We start from the raw sequence: 15,961 nt of genomic DNA on the forward strand, positions 1-15,961 counted from the left end.
TCAAACCTTTATATTGCAACATATTTTCTGTACAAGTCACAATGTACAAAAAAAAATTTTTTTTTCTGTTCTGTCCTATTTATCACATCTCTCCATCCATAAAAAGAGGCTCTCTTAGTATTAGATATCCAGCTGTATGGTATCTTGGAATAATTAAGGAAGGGACTTTCCAAAGGGCACAATGTTGACCTAACTCTTGTCTCTGGAAGTTGTGATAAAAATCTCCGCTTTGGTGGCAGGAACGTTTAGGCCAACACTGAGCTCTTTTAAAACTCCCATCGCAAAACAAAATACAATAAAGGCAGCTTAGAAATGATCTAAAATAGCTTTTCTATGTATGTTGTGTTCTAAAAAGTCCAGTATCTTGTGTGTGTTTTTTCCCAAGCCCCCAGACAAATCTCATTCTATTAGCAAAGAAAGATTCTTGGCTTTCTGTTGGTGGAAAGTTCCTGGTTCTAACCCTGATAGCTTGTTCTCAGAGTGGGTCAATATTTGAAAGACAGATAAGTGTCTTTATACTGATGACAATAGAGAGTTGTATGTTGTGTCTTTGAGTACTTCTGTTTCAAATGTGTTCTGTTAACATGTTAACCCCAACCCCCACTTGGCATCTGTACCTGGGCTCAGAGTCAAAACCGGGCATTTTGTATCTCGTGCATTATCACCATAATAAAGGTGCTGCGATCAAATTAAATGTTTAGTAACACTGAGACAGCCCTACTCACTTCAGTAGGGTTTCACAGATGTAATTGATTATAACTTAGAAAACAATAGTGTTTTAAATGGAAAAGAATGTTCGGTTCTTTTAGCTACGTCGGCTCTGCAATGTCAATGAGGGCTGGTCTACACTACGGGGGGAAATCGATCTAAGATACGCAACTTCAGCTACGTGAATAACGTAGCTGAAGTCGAAGTATCTTAGATCGAATTACCTACCGTCCTCATGGCGTGGGATCGACGTCCGCGGCTCTCCATGTCGACTCCGCTACCTCCGTTCGGGTTGGTGGAGTTCTGGAGTCGACCGGAGTTTATTCGGGGATCGATATATCGCGTCTAGATGAGACGCGATATATCGATCCCCGAGAAATCGATTGCTACCAGCCGATACGGCGGGTAGTGAAGACGTAGTGTGAGAGTAAAGAGAGCAGTCAGAGCTTAGCACATGAGTTGTGTGTATTGGCAGTCAAATTTTTTGAGTAAGATGGTGAGGTTTATGTATAGTCATTCTTCAGAGTAAATTGCACTTTAAACCTTTACTCTAGAACTGAATTTGACTTGTTTAGTATCAATGTAATTTGGAGGAGTAAATCCATATTTTGGTAGGGGAGGGGACAATGAAAAGTTTTAGGGACAGATTTTATTTTTAAAAAGTTACAAGTTTAGAATGCCATGGACTTCATGATAAGATTTGGAATATTTTCTGACCGAGATGGACTAGGGGACAAAGTGCAGGTGAGGCAATCAAATGTGCATGATGAATGCAATTTATCCCAAGGTTATCACTATCATAGATGAAGTGTGTGTGAAGAGAGAGAGAGCAAGATATATATTCAGTCTTAATACTGTTTAGAAACTTAGTACAAAATATTTGGATCTCCATAATCAAATGTTTCAGTGTGAAATGCAGAGAACATGGATCAAAAGTGGTACAATTTCTGGAGATTACTGCCATCTGGTGAGAATTGTGTGTGTCACCCATTTTTGTGGCAGGAAATGGTAGACATAGTGCATTGGCACAGAGGGTAGTAGAATTCTGTTTCATGGAAAGTTCTGCAAAATTCAATGGGTCAGGTAATCATTCAAATTCCTTTTCACAGATAAAAGAGATTATTTATTTAATTTGTGTAATGTGAAGTTTCATGCCAGTTGGGGCTGTTGCACAGACTTGGTACAGGAATGATGGGATTGCAAAGCCAAGTAACTGAAAATAATCATTTTTCTTTGGGCTGGAGAGTATTTTTCAGGGTTACATACTAAAATCAAATCAAATCCAGACCTGAAATCAGCGACTGTAACTAACCTGTGTGTACATGGGCGGCAGGTTATATATTTGTGTGGGGCCCGGGCCCCAGCAATATTCAGGGCTGGGCGCCCTGCTCCAGCAATAGTTGGAGCTGGGTCTCTTCCCGCCCCCCGGTCCTGCCTGGATCGGCCCCGGCCACCGCAGGTCTCCCCCCGCCGCCGCGACCCTGCCTGGAGCAGGTCCCAGCCCCCGCCTGCCACCCCCCCTCCGCGTGTTCCCCCCCCTCCGCCGCGTTGTGTTGCGTCCCTGCCTGACAGAACGCAGCGCGCCTCTCCCCTGCCTGCTGCCCGGAGGGCTCCCAGCAGATTTGCTGTCTGCTGCCGCAGGGTCCTAGTGCCTGCCCTCCGCCAGTACTGGCAAGGCAGGCTGCCCTTACCCTGAGCCTCTCCAACCCCAAACCCTCAGCCCCAGCCAGAGCCCTCATTCCCCCCGCACCCTAATCCTCTGCCCCAGCCCTGAGCGTCCCCACATCATGAACCCCTCATCCACAGCCCTCACCCCACACTCCAAACCTCTGCCCTAGCCCTGAGCCCCCTCCTGCATCATGAACCCCTCATCCACAGCCCTCACCCACAGCCCAACCCTCTTCCCTAGCCCTGAGCCCCCTCGCATCATGAACCCCTCATCCACAGCCCTCACCCCACAGCCCAACCCTCTTCCCTAGCCCTGAGCCCCCTCCTGCATCATGTACCCCTCATCCTCAGCCCCACAGTCCTCACCCTGCACTCCTCCTATCCCCAAACTCCCTCCCCCTTCCCATACACCCCTTCCCAACCCCAAACTCCATCCCAAAGCCTGCACCCTTCACCCCCTCCTGCACACCCACCCCCTGCCCCAGCCCAGAGCCTGCACCCAGCACCCTTCCTGCACCCTAATCCCCAGCCCAGGATCTGCACCCCAGACCTCCCCCGCCAAGCCCCCTCCCAGAGCCTTAGGCAGGTGGGGGCGGAGTTGGGGGGGCGGAGTTGGGGGCGGGTTCTGGGCCCCACCAAAATTTTTACAAACTTGCCACCCATGTGTGTGTATATACTGTATAGAGCATTAGACATCGTGTTATGTACATATTCAATTAGTTAGAAGGATGCTGTTGGGTTGACTTAAAGCCCAAAATCTAGAGTGTATTTTTAAAGGAATAATTTCCATTGCTTAAAGTGTATTCCAGTAAAATTGGTTTTATTTTGTCTGGACCTAAATATTTTCCTGCAGCATTTAGCCATTCAAATAGTGCTACGCAGTGTTACTTCATGAGAACCAGAAAGTGAAAATAAGTCTTTTTAATTATACAATGAGTAAGATAAAAAAAATAAACAGCATCAGTGGTTTAAGATTTTAAAAAAAAAACTTTCACTTTTATCATCTAACGTGTGATTAGTGGCACACACAAATCTATTATTAGTTCAGATTTTAATTTAAAAGTGCCATGGCAATAAGTGGATGAAACATAGGGTAAATCAGATTTTGGGTGGGCTTTCTAAATCATGAACTTAGCACTAGGGAAAATAAATTTTCCTTTAGGTCCAAATCTTGCAAACAGTAACTCACATGTTTAGCATCACCACTGTGTGTAGAATCAGTGATGTCCCAGTGCAAGCGTTTATACAATTCCAGCTTAATTTCTCTTTTAGTTCCTCTACAATGTGCACAATAATACCTCCCTATCTCACAGGGCTTTTGTGAGGTGTCCAGATATCATAGTGACAAGTATCACAGAAGAGCCTATTAAAGTCTTTAACATGCAATATATGAATTGAGACACAGCAGTTTTTCAAGGGAGAAGAGAGCTCACTACTCAAAGAGCTATTAAGCTCTGATGCTAAAACTTTTGTGCTATTTATAAACAGACAAGAGTTGAGAAACTGATTTGTTGTCCGTTACGCAGTTATGAGGATGCTAATAGGCACTTGGATGCTAGGATGATGGAGCTATAAAAGCAACTAGATCAACAAATCTTGTATGTCATATATTTTCTCTTTATTGACTTTTTGACGTTGGGCATGTGCAGGGAGTGCAGAGTTGGGACCCACTGATGCAGTGTTGTCTTCCCAGATTTACAGACAAACAGCACCTGCTGCTCCTCATAGCTTTCCAAAGCCATAGCAAGCTGAAAATTGCTCTTACTAATTTTCACTCCTACTACTAGAACCCCCTGTGGGAGGTAGGAAAACTGACAAGAATCAGGTCAATTTCATGCTATTAATGCTTGTGAAAACTCTGAAGAGCTGCTGAAGCAAGCACTGGGTAAGAAAATGGGAAAGAGCAGTACCATGGGAAGAATCTCTTCCTCTTCCCCACCAGTTTAGGGGGCACTTGTTGGTTTCTCACCTGCATGTTGCCCCTGGACAGTGACCCTATAAGTGAGGGACAAGGAAAAGATAATGTGTAGTGAAGCCAGGAAAGGAGGGAGCTATAACAAAAGCAATTGAGGGGTAGTAATAAGTAGGGCTTGTTTAATAGTATTGAGTAAATTGACGTGGAAAAAATGGCAAAATTAAGACGGATACACGCATGGGATTAAGTGGTAGCCCTCAAATTTTATTAAACTTTTAGCACAAGGGAGTACTACCCATACTTGCCTATGCTAGGCATTTAATGGGTTTCATTGTAGGTGTTACAGGGCTCCTTACCATATAACCCATAACTGGTGCTAGGGTTACAGGGCTCCTTAATGTATAACCCACAATATTGGGTAAGCTCTCCTCAGCCTACCCACCAGGACTCTCTCTGAATCCTACCTAGCACCCTTCCCTCCACGAGGGGGACAGAGGGTGTAGCAGGATTGGGGACCTCGGCCCATGAGGGCCACAAAGTCTCACCCTATCATATGAGCCCAAGGCCCATCATCAAAATTCCAGGTCTTTTACCTCTGAGAACTGTTCATTTTATTCTCTCAACCACACTGAAAACTGGCTGCAAGTTGTGACGAGTAAGTAACACCACCCCAGTACCTCAGTTAGGTAACATGTGTGTTCCTACTTAACCCCCTGTTGCTTGCAGGTGCTGTGAAGAAGACAAAAAACTCCCTGGTCCTCCACCAGTTTGACCCATGGGAGAAAAAAATTCCTTCCTGACCCCACGAACGATTGGCTAGACCTGCAGTATGTCAGGCCACGTTTCCATTCCTAGTTTGGGTGGGTAGGGTGGGCTGCTGGAATGGAACTGAAAGAGGTTCCACATGGCCCCTCTGCTGGGCTCAGGAGCGCCGCCAGCTTTTTTGGCACCCTAGGCAGTGGAAGGTCCCGCCCCCAAAATGATGCCCCCGACAGAGGTGCTTCTCTGTGTCGCTACTGGGACTGTCCCCCCATCAATTTCCCCCCACCTGTTGATGCAGGTGGGTGGCATTTTTTAATGGATCTCACTGGTATTCATCCAGCTTTGTAACAGCTCAAATAATTCTTGATGTATATATTTGACATGTGTAAAAACTCATTGACAAATATATTTTACTGTTATTTGGTCAGCCCAAGTGATAAATTATGTTTTAAAAAAATTAACCTGAAAATTGATTGACAAGGTTATAGTTAAGCAATAGCAATGAAACACAAATATTTAATTTATTTAAATTACAGATGCACATGGCTTTGGGGTGCATGGGGATGCAGGCATTTTGTACTTTGCCTAGTAGGATTATCCTGGAGCTAGTAGGTGTCAGGTAATTGATTCAAACCATGGAAGAAAGACAAAGTTTTGTCTTCATCAAAATTATCACTTGCAAAATGAATAATACTAAAAAGTCTATGTAGAAAGATTATTGCTGGTATTGTGCATATGTAATACCACTTGCTTTGAAAACTTGATCCAGATGGCAACATGGTTTTATAGATTGTTTTGCATTGTATCCATTTACGTTCTGTTTTCAAAATTGTAATTGAAAACATATGCATGAAATATTTTTTAAAAATTGAGGAATTAATTTAGGCATAGTAATTTCTCAGTAAATCTCAATTAGTAAAATTCACAAAATGTAATATCCTTATACTAAATTTACTAATGCATTAAATAGGTCACAACTTTAATCATAAGTCATAGCAAAACACACAAATTTGTTGCTTTCAAGTAAAGTAGTTCAGTGGAATTAGTGAAAGCATCCTAGATCCCCTCATGCAGCCATCTGAAGCTAAGCCAAAAATAGTAGATGTTAATTCCATTTCTATCCTAATCCTTTCTGTGCTTGTCTAACAGATTTTGTATATACCCATAACATATCTACCTCAAATGGCATCCTTTCTTGTTCATGTATCCAAGTGCAGACGTCTTCAGGTTCTCGAACTAAAATCTTTCACATAAAGTCAATGTAAATAATCTAACTATCTTTAAATAGAATGAACCTCACAGGTGTTTTGTTTAATTTAAAATAAAACAAAGCAATTCCTTCACCCGACACACTGAAAGAAAGGGACTTCAGATCTTCAAGTTCCCCAGCTTTAACTCTGCCTTTATCCCTACCCGTGCTCTATATGTGTATCCAAGTTTCTGATCCGCTTCGTCACAAAATGTAAATGTGCCCCATTGACTACGTAAATTACTTTAGCAGTGATCCACATTTTATACATACCATTCTCATGACACCAGTATGGCTTTTGTGAAGATATACATTTTGGTATAATTGCTGGGATGTGTGCCCACCCCTTTCCCCTCTTCAAAAGGAGAATTTGTAGGTACACTGCACGTAACCCAGTATGTGGAAGAGAATCTCTCTGGTGTATATTGGAAGGATGAATGGTATATAGAGTGGTGCCTCTATGCCATAAGGACACAGTGTATGGGGAGATGATGATGGGTTTTTCTGGACTTTGGAGGTTCAAGTCTGCAGCATTTTGTAGGCTAGTCACTAGAATGCAGAGTTTTGGAGGGAAGGTGAGTGTGCGTGATCTGAATTACATACCTGCCAATCCTTTGTGATGCAAAGCCTTTTCTTTTTAAGTTTGTGTAAAGTACTGCCTGATGGCATGACAGACCCATCCCCAGGAGTGCCATTTAATTAGTTCTGCACGTACCTCCCTGCCCCATGTCTACACTTCAGGAGGCTCTGAGATGAAAGGGCTGGGTGCTTCAGTGGTGCTCCCAGCCTTTTGTGTATGGGTTAGTGACAGAGGGAAGGAGGAGGAGGCAGCTCCTCAGCATATGCAGCAGCATTAACTGGCTGTACTTCCCCATTATCTTGCTTACTGAGAATGCAACCGTACCAGTTAATGTGCGATTTCTCTGTAGAATGACTGGGTTTCCCCCATCCGCCTACAGGAGGGTCAGAAACCCATAGTGTTGGCAGGTCTGATTGTTAGAAGGAAAGATGGAGGGTAGTAGAGGGAAGATTAAGAAGCAGGAGTGAGCATCCCTTGCCCCCACTTGGGAATAAAGGTATATCATAGTGTAAGTCACACAACAGTGTACTGTTCACTTGCCATGTGACCATGGGAAAGTCTCTTCACATCACGGATCCTCAGTTCCTCATTTTACAAATGGAAATAATGATGTTTTTTCTCTTTTGTAAGGTGCTTTGAGATCTATGGGTGAACGGGCCTTGTAAGAGCTAAGTATTAATTACCAACTCACACTCTATATGAGCCAGAATTAAGATAGGTATGTCTATGGACTGAAAGAGACCTCGGGCTCTGGACAATATTTGGTGGGTGGGTGATTTGTCATGGATTATTACAAAGGACTGAGGAGAATAGGATCTACAGGTAGAAAAAGGGTGTGGAATTGCGGGGAAAGATGAGGATGTTTGTGGAAACTTTCCTTTGAATTTCCTGATATTGGTGGGGCTGGGGGGAGCATGTTTGTAAAGTATGTTGCTCTAATAGAGGTTTGTTCATCTTGTTGGAAGGTATATCTTTTACCATCCTTAACTCTATCCTAAAGTTATTGTTAGGGAGTTTCCCTTTTTGTATAATCATTTTTAATTTTTTTATTCACGGAATAATAAAGTGACTGTTTCCATTATTTTGAGGTCCTGGGTACCAAGAGCAATATTTATCCTGTATCAGAATCGAATATACATGTATCTGAACAATAACCAAATTTAGAATGCTAACTCAGTAAAGCAATAATTTATTTGCTCTTCATAGAGTGAAATAACCACAGATGTGAGATTGGCTTCCTAATCCACTGGTGTTCAGTTACTCAGTGTAGCTGTGTTTAAAATTATCTGTACGTGTGGATAGCATCAAGGGAGACAAACACGATTTTATAAAATAGTTGTTCCTTTTTGGAATTCTATTGAAAACTTAATCGTTGAAGTTTTCAGCTGATGTTGTTATGGCAATAGATCATAAGTTCATGTAAAAGTGTTTCTGCCATATTAGTGATTCTGCACCTGAATCTGACATTCAAATCCCCCCTCAGGCTCTGTTGCACTGTTTACTGTAATGTAAAAAGTTTTGTTAATACTTTGATGTGTTAACAGATCTTTACCTCCCAAATCTTACAAGTTTCATGAGGTGTGTCCCTGGAAAAATTCCTGTAGACTTCAATGGGAGTAGGATCAGCCCTATATCTCTACCTTCTCTTTGCTGTATTGGAGACTTCCTCTCATCTGAGACTTATAGATCTTGTGGCTGAAGAAATGGCAATTGTGAAATATTGGTTAGCACAGGGGCGGGCAAAGTTTTTGGGCTGAGGGCCACATCTGGGTGGGGAAATTGTATGCGGGGCAGGGGGTTGGGGATGGGAGGGAGTGTAGGGTGTGGGAGGGGGGTGTGGTGTGCAGGAAAGGGCTCAGGGCAAGGGATTGGGGCAGAGGAGGGGTGCAGGGTGTATGAGGTGGCTCAGGGAAGGGGGTTGGGGTGCAGGAGGTGTGCAGAGTGCAGGAGGAAGCTCAGGGCAAGGGTGTAGGAGGGGTGCAGATTGTGGGAAGGGGCTCAGGGCAGTGGGGTGGGGTGCAGGAGGGATGCGGGGTGAGGCAGGGGGCTCAGGGCAGGGGGTTGGGGTGCACAGGGTGTAGCAGGGAGCTCAGGGCATGCTGTTGGGGTGCAGGATGCATGAGGGGGTTCAGGGCAGGGGGTTGGGGTGCAGGAAGGGTGTGGGGTGTGGCAAGGGGCTCAGGGCAGGGGGTTGGGGTGCAGGAGGGGTACAAGGTGCAGGCAGGGGGCTTAGGCCAGGGAGTTTGGGGGGTGGGTACAGGAGGGGTTCGGGCTCCGGTCTGATGCCACTTACCTCAAGCAGCTCTGGGATGGCAGCGGCGCACACTGGGGCCAGGGCAGGCTCCCTGCATGCCTGCCCTGTCCCCAGCCCCGCGACGCTCCAGGAAGCTCTGCGGCCCCTGGGAAAAGGGGGGCGGAGGGCTCTGCATGCACTGCCCTTGCCACGCCTCCAGATACCTCCCCCGAAGCTCCCATTGGCTGCAGTTCCCCGTTCGCAGCCAATAGGAGCTGTGGGGGGGGTGCCTGGAGGCAAGAGCAATGCATGGAGCCCTCTGCCCCCCCCGTCCGGGGGCCGCAGGGACGTGGTGCTGTCAGCGTCGCGGGCCAGATACAAAGCCCTGATACGGCCCGTGGGTCGTAGTTGCTCACCCCTGGGTTAGCATCATTGGTGTCTTAGGGTCTTTACAGATGTGTAGGAAGACAAAATCCCTGCCCTAACAGTTTAAATCTAAAGCCCTCACCTTGCAATCAGTTATGCCCATGCATACAGTTGTACTCTGGCATTTACTCTTATTCACTTCATTTAGAGTACATTTGGAAAGATATGCGAGCTGGTGTATCTGTACACAGGACTGGGCCCATGTGTGCACTGTGAGAGAGCTGGACCAGTGAAATGTGTTAAAAAAACGAGGTCTCATTCTTATTGCTTGCTTCACTTCTCAAGTGCTCTCTGAATGGGATTTTCTAAACACTTTCAGTTATGGGGTAGCAGTAGAGTTGTACAGAATGAGTTATTCATACTGACAGCAAGTGGTTGTTGTCCGTCATTGCCTTCTGACTGTGCACTCCAGTACCTATCACATGTTGCTTTTGTAGCAGATTTGTCATTGGGAACATCATGTTGCTGTCACAGATGATCAGAGTAAGAAGGGTATAGCACTGGGGTTAGGTAGAGGCAGTTACCTGAGCACTTTACATCTCTGTGGAACCAGGACTCCAGGGGTTCATGGCCCCTGCAGCCCTTGCCACCCCCCATCTAGCAGCACTGGTTAATGCCCTCAGTAATCTGGTGTATGAGCTTTTCTCTGAAGTTGGGAGACTAACCGTTGGGTGTGGGAGAGAAGGGTGACTGAGTAGGGGCTACGCAACAGGCAGGTCTCACAGTCCCAGATAGCAGGGACAGAGGAGCATGGACTCCATAATTGATCAGCAGACTTCCTCAACTGTTGTTCCATCCTTGGACAGCAGCAGAGAGAGTGGGGGACCCTTTGGGGCTCCAGTAGTGTCCCAGCCCCATGTGTTTCCGGCTGCATCATCTGAGGGGACAGTTTACATTTATTAATATTATATATATGAAAGGAATTAATCCTGCTAATTAGTGGGACATTAGTCTGTATAGAATTGGGGGATACAAGCAAACAAAATATGAAAATAAATGATAGGCAATTATTTATTTGATTACAGGACACCGAGAAGAACAGTTAGAATAGCCCAACTCTGCAGTTGTGCTAGCTGCTGTGTGCATACACTGGGGCAGTCCCTTCCCCAAACATCTTAAAATTGACATTTAAAAGATCTTGTAAACCCCCAATATGTAAATGATTGGGAACCATGTAAGCACATGAACTTATTCCTGTTACTCTCCTCCTCCTCTGCCAGCCAGAAGAAAGGTGGCTGTATTAGGTGCCCTCGCCTTCTCTTCAGGGATTGGGCCATTTCCTGAGAGATGAGCAGAGTATTTTGATCTATTTACAGGGTATTTTTGTTCTTGTGCGATGAATTTATCAGCTACATCTAGCCTTCTTGTCCCAAGAACTAAAGTTCTTCTTTGAAATGCATTCTAATGGCATGAATCATGTATTTGTGAATGATTTCAAAGCCAGAATATGCAGTGTTCATTTGCTTAAAAGTTCTTAAAAACATTGGGACTTACATAGTCACAAAGGTTAAGGCCAGAAGGGAATGCCAGATCATCTAGTCCGACCTCCTGGACATCACAGGCCGTTAATCCCCACCCAGTTACCCAGTATGGAGCCCAAAAACCTGGATTAGACTCAGTATTACAGCCCTCAGGAGACTAAAATACTGTATGCTACAGTAAAGAATAGGAGAAGCCATGGTGCACAAATGCCCGAGAGGCTGCTGCAATGGCAACCAATTGATTTGGTGAGCTGCACCCTGATTATCCTAGGAAGCAACCAATGCCCCATGCTACAGAGAAAGATGAAACCCCCTCCAGATTTCTGCCAATCTGATCTGGGGTAGAGTTCCTCCCCGACCCCAAAAATGGTGACCAGTACAAGTCTGAGCTAACTAGAAAAGATCCACCAGCCAACATCCGAATGAGAGAATTCTCAGTACCATCTCCAAGTTCCAGCCTGCCCTTTTCAGTGTCCCATCTCCAGCCATGGCCCTTTTTGATGCTTCAGAGGATGGGCGGGGAAACAAACTTGAAATACATTGGGTGGGAGAAAATATTTCCTTCTGGACCTCTACTGACAATCCCCTGAAGCCCTGAGGCATGAAATTTAGGAACACTTTCATCTGTACTTCTATATAAGAAAATTACTTTGAGTTGGCCACTTAAATGCATGCTAATAAATTAAATGCTGCAGCTTGATTTTAACTATGTGTTGGTTGGGTAGAAGATTTTTAAAAATGAAAAATGGAGTCTGTTCTTTTGAATACATTCTGCTGTTGCAGAAAGCTGTTCAAATAATTTCACTTCAATTATACATCAAAGTGTCTGGTGAGAGAAAGGAAGGTGAATAGGCCAAATAGTCAATGCAAGATGTTGCAACAGCAGGAGAATAGAATAAATGATATTAAAAAGAAAGCCACTGGAAGAAGCTACTTAGGGGCCTGTTAAATCTGGTTAAAAACAAGACTGTTACTATTACAGTTTCTCCTAAATGAGGAAATATTAACATAAATATAAACATTTGTAGGGGTCATAGAGGCAAATAATTCTATACCAGGCAGTAGAAGCAAGTATGTTCTTAACAGAAGTTAGCTAGTTCTCTTGTCAAAGACAGAAGTTGTAAATGAGTATTTTTCACCTTGCTGTTGGATATTAGCTTCAACAATTAATATGAACTTCTGGGTTCTTAAGGCAATTTGCAAAAGGAAACCCTGGTCTGAGCTGCAGAAATCTTCTGGTTTTAGAGGGGTAGCCATGTGAGTCTGTATCAGCAAAAACAACAAGGCGTCTTTTATCAGAGGGGTAGCCGTGTTAATCTGGATCTGTAAAAGCAGCAAAGAGTCCTGTGGCACCTTATAGACTAACAAACGTTTTGGAGCATGAGCTTTTGTGGGTGAATACCCACTTCGTTGGATGCATCCTTGTGGCACCTTAGAGACTAACACATTCATTTGGGCATAAGCTTTTGTGGGCTAAAACCCACTTCATCAGATGCATGGAGTGAAAAATACAGTAGGCAGGTATAAATATACAGCATATGAACAGATGGGAGTTGCCTTACCACGTGATGGGGAGTGTGGGGGTGTCTGTTAATGAGGCCAGTTCAATCAGGGTGGATGTGGCCCATCCCCAGCAGTTGACAAGAAGGGGTGAACTTCTTGTCAGCTGTTGGGAATGGGCCTCATCCAACCTTATTGAATTGGCCTTGTTAGAGCTCTTCTGCTAACTCACCTGGTGGATCCTATAACTGCAACCTTGAAGTTTAAATGGCCATGACTGTCTCTCTGTGGTAGGACAGATAGCAGGGGAAACCCAGCAGTAATCTGAATTGTGGTTGGGTGGGTGGGTGTATGTGTGTTAAGGTAACCGCAAGGAAAGGGATAAATTTAGACTATATGCAGTGTGTGTTTGTGTGTACTGCTAGCAGCAAAATAGTCTCCTCTTTCACTTTTTTTAAACAATATATAAATAAGGCTTGAAAGGATGTTCTGCTTGTTTGGGGGAGGGGGGAGAGAGAATTGATTTTTTTTCCAATTTAGAAACTTAAATACAATTTATGCTTTAAGACTCGATGACTGGATAATTTGTGAAAATTATGACATCACATGGAACTAAAAGCTGAACAGCTGTGAGAGGAAAGAATTTTTAGTCAGACTGTTGAAAACATTTTTGTTTTTTGTTTGTGACACCAGGTGTTTAACTTAGGTTCCTAATAACTTTTCTCCTGAGTGTTCATCTTTGTTTAAAAACCTGCCTCCCCTTCAGTTAAGTTGTGGGCGGTCACAGTGCCTGTCTCTGGACACCGGAAAAAGTGTTTTTCAGTAAACTCAGGAGAGACTTGACATTGTTGATACTTACTTATAATGTGTAAAAACTCTTTCTGTATCTTGAAGTACAAACCCAATTTGGGGAAAAAATCCTTTGTATAACAATCTTAATGGTAAAAACAAGCTGATCCACTTGAGGATAAAGAAAGATGTTGTATTTTGATCTCTGGAGGCACATGCTCTTGACTATAAAAAGCAAGGGAAGCCTAAGCAGTGGATCCATAGGGATGATGAGTATTTCCTGATCTTGAGTATCGCTACTTACATATTCCTTCTTGAATTGGTTTTTAAAGTCTCTTTCCTTCCTGCAGGTCTCTTATTTGCCATGGCAGCCAACAGCCACCGGGTCCAAACCCATTCCCATCAGGAAACACTAAATTCTGTTTGCCACCGTCCCCTGAATCTAAACAGCCACCCTCTATCTAAGAGCTCCTCAAGTCTGGCATGCATTGGGCAAGTGAGTTCTGATGAAAGACAGAGCAACAAGCAAGATCTCAAGAAGAGTCTCAGTAGTACTGTCTGCCAAACACAGGTGAGCGAGAATTATGTGGGAAGTACCCCTAGTTCTGAATGGTCTTCCACACAGTCTGGAATGGTGGAAAGTTCATCGGCTGTCAGAACGACAAGTGATCAGTCACCAGGTGATAATGTGCAGAACAGAGCTACGACAACAAACCACTTCCTGACTGTTGACCAGACTCCAATATCCCTGGAAGGAAAGGACACTAAGATGCATGTCAAGAGTAGCACTGTTGAGAACATTTCTTCAGTCTGTGATACACACCAGCAAAGTATGAATAGAATGGAAGGACTGGAAGCTGCAGTCCAAAGAAGCCATTCTGACCTAACATGCAGTTGCAAGCAGCAGAGTTCTGTTGCCCACATGGAAACCAGTGCCACGCACTCTATTATAAGTTCTTCTAGCAGTAGTTCTGATACATCAGTGCATAACACGTCTTTCCAAAGACCGAGATATGGCTCTGGAACATATGAAAATACTCCTAACTATCAAAACTGGGTGACTCAGATTCCCATGTCACATAGAGACCAAAAAGTGCCCACAAACAGCTTTGACAGTGGTGGTATAACACATAACACTACCATTTATACAGATCCTGGAACATTTCACACTGCTGTTCTAGGACCACACACGCCAGGAAGTGGTTTCCCAAACAGGACAATGTGCAGTCAATCAATTGGGCTTAGTCAAGGTGGCATGACTTACAATAATGTGTCAAGCAGTATATACTCTCCCACAGTGATGACAATTCACAACAGCACTGCCCTACCCTGCAGTGCAAGGCAGGACTCTGCTATGAAGATAGACGGCACTGTTTCTGCCTATTGCCATTCTTTGCCAATACCATCTCTTCAACTCGTTCCAAGGTTGGTATGCTCAGTTAGTGAATTGGGAAGAGAACAGGTAACTCCTGGATACTGTCAGTCCTTGCCTACTTCAGATATGATGATCTTTCCTAAACTGGTGTCATCTGTTAGTGAATCAGGTCTGGATGCAAAGCGAATCCTGAAATGCTGTAGTGTTCCTGGGGAGCATCTGTCACATGCTCAGCACTGCGTTCAACAGAGCAGAGCTCAACAGGAAATGAAGCCTTCTTACATTGTGTTGCATGACCAGCAATGTGCAGACATGATGATGAAGACTAAAGACACATGGACTATGACCTCTATGAATGACTTAACCAAAGAACTGAAATCTCCTCTGGAGTGCAAAGATGCAGAGGTACAAACCATTTCAACAATGGAATGCAAGTCTGTGGCCACAAGCCCATCTGTTGTAGCTGAAGGTCACCCTCATGTGTTCCCAGAGGTTAATTTAGAATATGACCAAGAGGCCCCAAAGTCTCCAGTACGTGAAGTGAGATGGGATGATGAAGGGATGACATGGGAAGTATATGGGGCAGCCGTGGACCCAGAAGTTCTTGGGTTAGCCATTCAAAAACATCTTGAAATTCAAATAGAACAATTCCAGACAGAGCCTATAGAGCTCTCTAGGAAAAGTACTGAGGAGTCACCTCCAGCTAAAGAGGCAAAGAAAAAGCCATTTAGAACAATGATGCACTCTCTGAGACACCCAAGCTGCTGTGCCCGTTCCAATACTGTTGTGGAGTGAACATAGCTACATGACTGCAACATTTAAACTGTCTTGTAAATAAACATTGAATCTTAAGACTTAATGCAGCTAGTGTGGACAATCCAGTCACTTTAGAATAGGGTGGGAAACTGTGAGTTGACATAAAATAAGAAACTCCAAGGAAATCTATTACCTGAGAACTCAACAAGAAACTCCAAGGAGATCCCGAGAAAGCAGAAGTGTTGTATATTTGTAGCTCCTTGACTTTTTTGTTTACTATAGTACTCCTCAGTCCTTGTGTATTAGATGGGAATAATATTACAAACAATGATAGACTTTTTTTCTAAAAGACAGATCTTTTAAGGTCATGTTATTGTACTTTGTACTTTAATAATTTACAGTTAGGAAAACTTTTTAAAAATACAACTTACATTCTTTAGTGAAAATCCTATTACATTGAAACTGTTTGGGGAAATAGTATGCTGTTTTAAAAAATATATAATTTAATTGCATTTTAGA

General features: G+C 43.8%; 1 protein-coding gene across 8 annotated transcripts in view; it reads left to right on the forward strand.

Moving 5' to 3' along the window:
* The window catches only part of GPRIN2 (G protein regulated inducer of neurite outgrowth 2), a 36,530-nt gene extending 20,985 nt beyond the window's left edge, over positions 1–15,545 (forward strand). For all 8 annotated transcript variants that reach the window (XM_039546345.1, XM_039546346.1, XM_039546347.1 and 5 more), the window contains one exon: positions 13,662–15,545. In XM_039546345.1, coding sequence (XP_039402279.1) covers positions 13,676–15,481 — 1,806 coding nt within the window. In that variant the 5' untranslated portion in view covers positions 13,662–13,675 and the 3' untranslated portion in view covers positions 15,482–15,545. The remainder of the gene's footprint in view (positions 1–13,661) is intronic.
* The last annotated feature ends 416 nt before the right edge of the window (positions 15,546–15,961 follow it).

This window comes from Mauremys reevesii, linkage group 7, assembly GCF_016161935.1.
Source record: "Mauremys reevesii isolate NIE-2019 linkage group 7, ASM1616193v1, whole genome shotgun sequence".
NCBI lineage: Eukaryota > Metazoa > Chordata > Testudines > Geoemydidae > Mauremys > Mauremys reevesii.